Here is an 8,108-nt window from a genome sequence, read left to right on the forward strand (position 1 = left end):
GCCTTAATTAATTGTATTCCTTTTACATTTTGCTGAATCATCAAGTCAATTTCTCGGGCAGACTTTTGGTGTATACTTGTTCAGATGGAGGAAACCAAGTTGGGGGAGAGATTCAGGCCCGGGGTGGAGGGAGGGAGGGAGGGAAACGGGTCAACCAGGCCCGGGGTGGAGGGAGGGAGGGAGGGAAACGGGTCAACCAGGCCCGGGGTGGAGGGAGGGAGGGAGGGAAACGGGTCAACCAGGCCCGGGGTGGAGGGAGGGAGGGAGGGAAACGGGTCAACCAGGCCCGGGGTGGAGGGAGGGAGGGAGGGAAACGGGTCAACCAGTGCTGTTAACTCCATTTCCAACTCAAGGCTCAATAAGCTAAAGCAAGGCGTCCTGTTCTTGGGGTTGTTCTTGGGGTTGCCCTCAGCAGGTTCTTGGGGTTGTTCTTGGGGTTGCCCTCAGCAGCTACAAAGCATTGCAATCTTATATTCCACAAAGAGACAGAGAGGAGAGGAAAGGGAACACTCTCCCATTGCTTCTTGCCGCTTTATACATCCACAATGCTTAGCAAGGCTAACGGTCGTATTATTGACTGAAGCGCCACAGCTGTGTGTGCTCTCTGACACAGGGATATATGTATAGCAGCGCTTGCTGCTTCATATATTTGTTCCTCCCAGGTCCCCCCCACCGGCGGGATAGTGCCTCAGCCCTCCCCCTCTGCGCAGCGAGCACAGCGCCACCGTGCAGCAGCCGCGCAGCAGCGAGCCGATGTGGTACATGGGCTGCCCCGAGCGCACCGGCCCGCGGCACAGCCACGCCACCGTGGGCACCATGGGCACCGCCACGGCCAGCAGATCCACCAGGAAGTGACGGCTCCAGTAGCTCCTCTCCACGGGACCGGAGGAGGCGGAGTCTCCTCCGCCTTCCGAGGCCCCTCCTCTTCCGACGACGACCGCCTCCTCGTTAGTGTCGCCGTCCTCGTCCTCGCGGACCTCCACCGATGTGACCCCGCCGCCGGCGGCCATCTCTTCGTGGGAGGCTGATCTCCTCGGCTGGGTGGTGTGAGGCTGTTCCACGTCGGGCGACGATGAACCCGGACCGCTGGGTTTGGACTCAGGTGTTTCTGTTCTCGCAAACGCCTGTCGGTGCCTTCCTCCTCCCTCCTCGCTCGGATTCCCCGGCTTAATCTCCGCCTGCCTTTCTTCTTCTTCTTCTGTTGTTGTGCGTTCGCTCGACTCGAGCTCGCCCTGCCCGCCTGCTGTCGTCTCCCCCTGCTGTTCCCCCGGAGCCGCTTCCTTCTCCCCATCATCACTGTCCCCTTCCATGGCTCCCGCGGGCCGGTCCACCTGCTCCATGTCCACCTGCTCCTGTTCTCGGTCGGCCTGCATCTCCGAATACACGTCTTCCATGTTCTCGGAGATTTCCGACAACCCCTCTGCCGCGGACCCCGCGTCCGACATGCCTCTTTGCCACTCCACGTCCTTCTCTCGCTCCTCACTTTCCTGTTTTTCCTCCATCTCCTCCTCCTCGCGACGTGGAGCCTCCATTGAACACGACATGGTGGCCGAGCGGGGCAAGGCCTGCCGCGGCGTTTTGGAGACGGGGAGGGGCTCCGTGGCGGTGGTCATGACGGTAGCCGTGGTGGTGGAGCCGGTGGTGGTGGTGATGGAGTCCAGCTCCTCCTCCCCCTCGTCGGACATCCAGGTGGAGGTGGGGCTGCACGCCTGCGAGCGGAAGGTGCGCTGCTCGGCGATGGTGTCCAGGTCGGAGGAGGCGGAGGCCGCCGCGGGGGCGGGGAAGCTCTCCGTCTGGATGCCCGTCTCCCTCAGGTGGTGCAGGTAGAGGTGGTGGTGGGACAGGCACGGGTGGCTGGCGCTGCCCGCCACCCCTCCTCCTCCTCCGCCCTGCAGGGAGCAGTGGAAAGGGGCCGTCGTCGCCGTGCCCAGCTTCTCGTAGGTGGAGGAGTGGGGCAGAGTGTGGGAGAGGTTGTTGTGACTAGGCCGCGCGGCGTGAGGCAAGGTGTGGGAGTAGCCGTGGTGGCTCAGCGAGCTGGGCAGCGAGTGGGGGGGCAGCGTCTGGCCGTAGCCGTGGCTCAGGGGCAGCGTCTGGGCGCAGCAGCTGAGCAGGTTGGCCGTCTCCTCGGACAGGAAGGCGGCCTCCAGCAGCAGGTCAGCGCGGCTGGGCACGCCGCTGCTCTCGCCGCAGCACACGAAGCCGCTGTCCTGGGTGGTGCCGCTGTCGCCGCCCGACAGGCCTGGGATGATGTCCGCCAGCGCCTGGTCGCTCAGCTTGGTGTAGGTGGAGCTGCGGGTCAGCGAGCGGGCCGGCGAGCAGTCGCAGGAGCACGACCCCGCCCTCCCGCCGAACGCCGGCCTCGGCATCACCCCGGGGCTCTCCCCCGACACGGAGGCGGGCGCAGAGCCACCCACCCGGAGGCGGCAGCCCGGTGGCGGCACGCCGGCCTCCCCGAACCCTTCCTTGGCCAGGCCGGTCTGTGCGTGCAGCTCCATGCTGAGCAGCAGGTTCTCCAGCTTGTGGTTCTGCGCGTTGATGTCGTGGAAGTACTTCTGGACGCCCTCGTCCCCGCTGAGGCCGCCCCCCGCCCCCGCCTCGCTCATCAGGCTGCTGCGGACCGTGTCCACGGCGTTCTTCAGCTGCTGGATCTCCCGCCGCGCCTCCTTCAGCGCCAGCTGGGCCTCCACGCGGTGGCACTCCTCCTCAACCCAGTCCTCCTGCATCCTGGTCAGCTGGCAGCGCAGCTCGCCGATCTCCGAGTCCCTGGGAGGGAGGGATGGCGGGGGGAGGGAGGAGGGATAGAGAGGGAAGGAGGGATGGGGGGGAGGGAGGAAGGAGGGATAGCAGGGAGGAGGAAGGATGGAGAGGGAAGGAGGGATGGGGGAGGGAGGAAGGAGGGATAGCAGGGAGGAGGAAGGATGGAGAGGGAAGGAGGGAGGAAGGAGGGAGGAAGGAGGGATAGCAGGGAGGAGGAAGGATGGAGAGGGAAGGAGGGATGAAGGAGGGAGGAAGGAGGGATAGCAGGGAGGAGGAAGGATGGAGAGGGAAGGAGGGATGAAGGAGGGAGGAAGGAGGGATAGCAGGGGAGGGAGGAAGGATGGAGAGGGAAGGAGGGATGGGGGAGGGAGGAAGGAGGGATAGCAGGGAGGAGGAAGGATGGAGAGGGAAGGAGGGATGGGGGAGGGAGGAAGGAGGGAGGAAGGAGGGATAGCAGGGGAGGGAGGAAGGATAGAGAGGGAAGGAGGGATGGGGGGGGGGAGGAAGGAGGGAGGAAGGAGGGATAGCAGGGGAGGGAGGAAGGATAGAGAGGGAAGGAGGGATGGGGGGGAGGGAGGAAGGAGGGAGGAAGGAGGGATAGCAGGGGAGGGAGGAAGGATAGAGAGGTTGAGTGTTCAGTTCATTTTTATCTCCGGATGTCGGACATGTATCATAAAAAAGTGTAATATTTCCAAATATCGACATGCTGCTACTGCGAGAAAAAAAAGGGCAATAAACAGTGTCAAAGAAGTGTGAGATCAGATAATGCAGAGTTCAAATTTATGCCAACATCTATTCTTCACTGACCAACGTAAATATTGCTAACAGTTTCACCTCTCCGTGTCTAGAGTTTGTATAAACCAGGTCACAATTCCATGTCAATGCCAATCATTGAAAACCAAGATGAAATTCGACCAGTGTGAAATGGAAGTAGCGATGTCAGAGAGCCTGTAGTTCACCTGTCCTGCAGTCTGTGTGACATCAGAGACTGTAATTAACTCACCTGTCCTGCAGTGTGTGTGAGGTCAGAGAGCCTGTAATTCACCTGTCATGCAGTGTGTGTGAGGTCAGAGAGCCTGTAATTCACCTGTCATGCAGTGTGTGTGTGAGGTCAGAGAGCCTGTAATTAACTCACCTGTCCTGCAGTGTGTGTGACATCAGAGCCTGTAATTAACCCACCTGTCCTGCAGTGTGTGTGAGGTCAGAGAACCTGTAGTTCACCTGTGCTGCAGTGTGTGTGAGGTCAGAAAGCCTGTAGTTCACCTGTCCTGCAGTGTGTGTGAGGTCAGAGAGCCTGTAGTTCACCAATACCCACCTGTCCTGCAGTCTGTGTGAGGTCAGAGAGTCTACAGGTAACCCACCTGTCCTGCAGTGTGTGTGACATCAGAGAGCCTGTAACTCACCTGCCCTGCAGTCTGTGTGAGGTCAGAGAGTCTACAGGTAACTCACCTGTCCTGCAGTCTGTCCACGGTGTCCTTCAGTCGGGCCCTGAGGTGTCGTATGCAGACCTCCTTCTGCTGCAGGGGGGTGAGGTACTGCTCTGGGGGCGGGGGCCGGATGCCATGGTTGTCTGTGCACGACGTGTACTTCTGGTGCCGTCTGGAGGACGGACAGACAGACAGACAGACAGACAGACAGACAGACAGACAGACAGACAGACAGACAAACAGACAAACAGTGTTGAGTTCGTTGACTAAAACTAAGACGTTAAAATGTTCGTCGACTGCCTTTTTTCACTGACGAAAACTAAATGAAAACTAAGCTATGATTACTAAAACTAAGACTAAATATACGAACAATGTCATCAACAAATAAAAAACTGGACTAAAATGTTAGGGTGGGACTAGTGGACAAGAGATCCAGTACAAGTCATTTTACACTTGGTTGCATGCTGAAAATAGCAGATCTACATTCTAACCCCTTGGTGGGGCTACATTTGTTATGTTCTTACCCCTTGGTGGGGCTACATTCGTTATGTTCTTACCCCTTGGTGGGGCTACATTCTAACCCCTTGGTGGGGCTACATTCTAACCCCTTGGTGGGGCTACATTCTTACCCCTTGGTGGGGCTACATTCTAACCCCTTGGTGGGGCTACATTCTAACCCCTTGGTGGGGCTACATTCTTACCCCTTGGTGGGGCTACATTCTAACCCCTTGGTAGGGCTACATTCTAACCCCTTGGTGGGGCTACATTCTAACCCCTTGGTGGGGCTACATTCTAACCCCTTGGTGGGGCTACATTCTAACCCCTTGGTAGGGCTACATTCTAACCCCTTGGTGGGGCTACATTCTAACCCCTTGGTGGGGCTACATTCTAACCCCTTGGTAGGGCTACATTCTTACCCCTTGGTGGGGCTACATTCGCTGCCCTTGCACGAGCCTGAGTTGCTGCTGCTGCTGGTGTTTCCAACGGGATCTCTGCTACTGGGCGCGGCGGCTGCTGAACGCCTGTGTGCCAAAGTAGGAGGAGCAAGATTCATCTGACTGTCACAGCAAAGGAGACGTGAGACGTGCCATGCCATGGAATGGGCTCTACGCACACACGCCATGGAATGGGCTCTACGCACACACGCCATGGAATGGGCTCTACGCACACACGCCATGGAATGGGCTCTACGCACACACGCCATGGAATGGGCTCTACGCACACACGCCATTTTGGAAATAACTTTCCCATAAGGCTTTGCACGCCGGTGCGGCGGACCTTTTTGCGCTGACGTCATCAAAACGCGTCTCATATCCCATTCTGTCCGGTGGATTGCCCGTATGACTTAAAATTGATCAGAAACGTGGGTTAAACAATGAAAACATAACTCGGGCAACTCGCGAATCGCAGTGAAGCTGTTCTACAATAATAATTAACTCGGGCAAGTCGTGTTTAGAAGTCAAAGTGTTAATTAATTAGTATCATTGGTAACACATGTGATGGAAGTAGAAAGAGTTATTCTGTCAATGTCTGTGTGCATAAAGCCCATTCTGTCAATGTCTGTGTGCATAAAGCCCATTCTAGCAACTGCAATCATGGTCATCCTGCAGTCATATTTAAAACCACACACGGCAGTGCAGTGCAGTGCAGTGCAGTGCAGTGCAGTACAGTACAGTGCAGTGCAGTGCAGTACAGTACAGTACAGTACAGTACAGTACAGTACAGTGCAGTGCAGTGCAGTACAGTGCAGTGCAGTGCAGTGCAGTACGTCGGTCCAGTCCACTAGCATGCCACTAGAACACAGAAAGACACAAGTAGACATAGACAAACACAACACAGAGTGGCACTCGGCAGATAATAGAGTGAGAGTGTTCAGAATCCAAACGGACACAGTTCTGCCCTTAGGGACACACTCTATAACTCTAATATCACAGTTCTGCCCTTAGGGACACACTCTATAACTCTAATATCACAGTTCTGCCCTTAGGGACACACTCTATAACTCTAATATCACAGTTCTGCCCTTAGGGACACACTCTATAACTCTAATATCACAGTTCTGCCCTTAGGGACACACTCTATAACTCTAATATCTATTTTAAAAAAAAGGGAATTCTGAAAGGGGGCCATGCGCTCAGCGATGATGAAACAAACATCAACACAAGATTATGCCGTGAATGCTGTGAAAATGGTGCCGCAGAAAACAATTGCTCAAATGTAAAAAATAAAAAAAGGAAAAAAATAAAAATAAAAAGATAACTTGCATTTGTTCACAGCAAAGAAAACAAATAGTTTACATCAATCAAAAATAAAGAAATGTATCCCATCTCCATCCAGACACCATCCAACATGAAAGGCACAGTGTTAGTCATGGAACATTTCATTGTGGTGAAGTGAAGGTTCACAAGGACTTATGGAGGCTCAAAGGGTCTCAGCATTCAGACCAAACCCTGCATGCTTTTAGGGATTCAATGTCAAACAGGGAGAACAAAATGAGTGATATTCTGTATATAAAAGGAATTCTGTGACAACAGACCGAGAACGAGAAGGGGTAGAGGGTGAGTTTGTTGTCGTGGTGCGACTGTGCCTCTCCGGAGACCTGGTGGACGCGTAGCCTTTAGTCGGAGACTTGGACGACGCGTAGCTTTTAGTCGGAGACTTGGTGGACGCGTAGCTTTTAGTCGGCCTCATGGAAACCATACAGCCTGTCTCCATGGGGACGTAGTCTAGCTCTATGAACCTGCAGTAGTCAAACCTGACCGGGGCAAGAAACAACACAGGATGTTACATCACAGGAGACATCAGGACGTGGCTGGCTGCACCTGGCCAACACGGCGTGCGTGATGGGGATACCGGAGAACTCGTCAGTTTACCAAAGTCGCCACGGCGAAAATTCTTCATCAATGTCTTCGTCGTTATGCTAACATGCTGTCTTCATCAGTGTCTTCATCGTTATGCTAACATGCTGTCTTCATCAATGTCTTCATCGTTATGCTAACATGCTGTCTTCATCAGTGTCTTCATCGTTATGCTAACATGCTGTCTTCATCAATGTCTTCATCGTTATGCTAACATGCTGTCTTCATCAGTGTAGTTTATGTCAAACCCACAGATGTTATAGTTAATTTCCAAAGTGATCAAATTATTTTTTGCAAGCTAGATGATGATACAAAGTTGAGTATGTAAATACCAATGATAAGTAGGCTTACAATTTCAGGATATTGTTTACTAATGAATTACATTGTTTCGGTACTTTTAACATTCCTACTCTCTCTGGTGTTGACTCTAAACAACTCTCTCTCTCTCTCTCTCTCTCTCTCTCTCTCTCTCTCTCTCTCTCTCTCAATTCAATGCAATTTAAATGAAGGTGAAGTAATACTATAATGCACTAAATTGTCGCGAGTTGGTAAACTGGCGAGTTCTCCGGATACCGTGCATGGTACTGCATGCATGGTGCGCCGTGCCGTACTGTGTTCGAGGTGAGAGAAAACTGCCAAATGGCCAAATGTAACGCACGTTATATGAGCAGAGGACAAGCTTCAACACACTGAAGGGAGCCAAAGGGATGTCATACTTCAGGGAACGCTGAGTGAGTACAATGTGAAGCTACAGAACGCTGAGTGAGTACAATGTGAAGCTACAGAACGCTGAGTGAGTACAATGTGAAGCTACAGAAGGGAACGCTGAGTGAGTACAATGTGAAGCTACAGAACGCTGAGTGAGTACAATGTGAAGCTACATAACGCTGAGTGAGTACAATGTGAAGCTACAGAACGCTGAGTGAGTACAATGTGAAGCTACAGAAGGGAACGCTGAGTGAGTACAATGTGAAGCTACAGAAGGGATGTCATACTTCAGGGAACGCTGAGTGAGTACAATGTGAAGCTACAGAAGTCGCTCATTATAATGTTTCTACTGTACGTG

General features: G+C 53.8%; 1 protein-coding gene across 1 annotated transcript in view; it reads right to left on the minus strand.

Annotated features, from left to right (window-relative positions):
- Nucleotides 1–641: 641 nt before the first annotated feature.
- The window catches only part of snphb (syntaphilin b), a gene marked incomplete at both ends in the record, with an annotated part of 14,601 nt that continues 7,134 nt past the window's right edge, over nt 642–8,108 (minus strand). Inside the window, 4 exons of the mRNA XM_079488592.1 lie at nt 642–2,763; nt 4,207–4,356; nt 5,102–5,206; nt 6,823–6,939. Of these exons, the coding sequence (XP_079344718.1) occupies nt 642–2,763; nt 4,207–4,356; nt 5,102–5,206; nt 6,823–6,939 (2,494 nt within the window). The remainder of the gene's footprint in view (nt 2,764–4,206; nt 4,357–5,101; nt 5,207–6,822; nt 6,940–8,108) is intronic.

The sequence above is a fragment of the Electrona antarctica genome, assembly GCF_951216825.1.
Source record: "Electrona antarctica genome assembly, chromosome: 2".
In the NCBI taxonomy this organism is placed as follows: domain Eukaryota; kingdom Metazoa; phylum Chordata; class Actinopteri; order Myctophiformes; family Myctophidae; genus Electrona; species Electrona antarctica.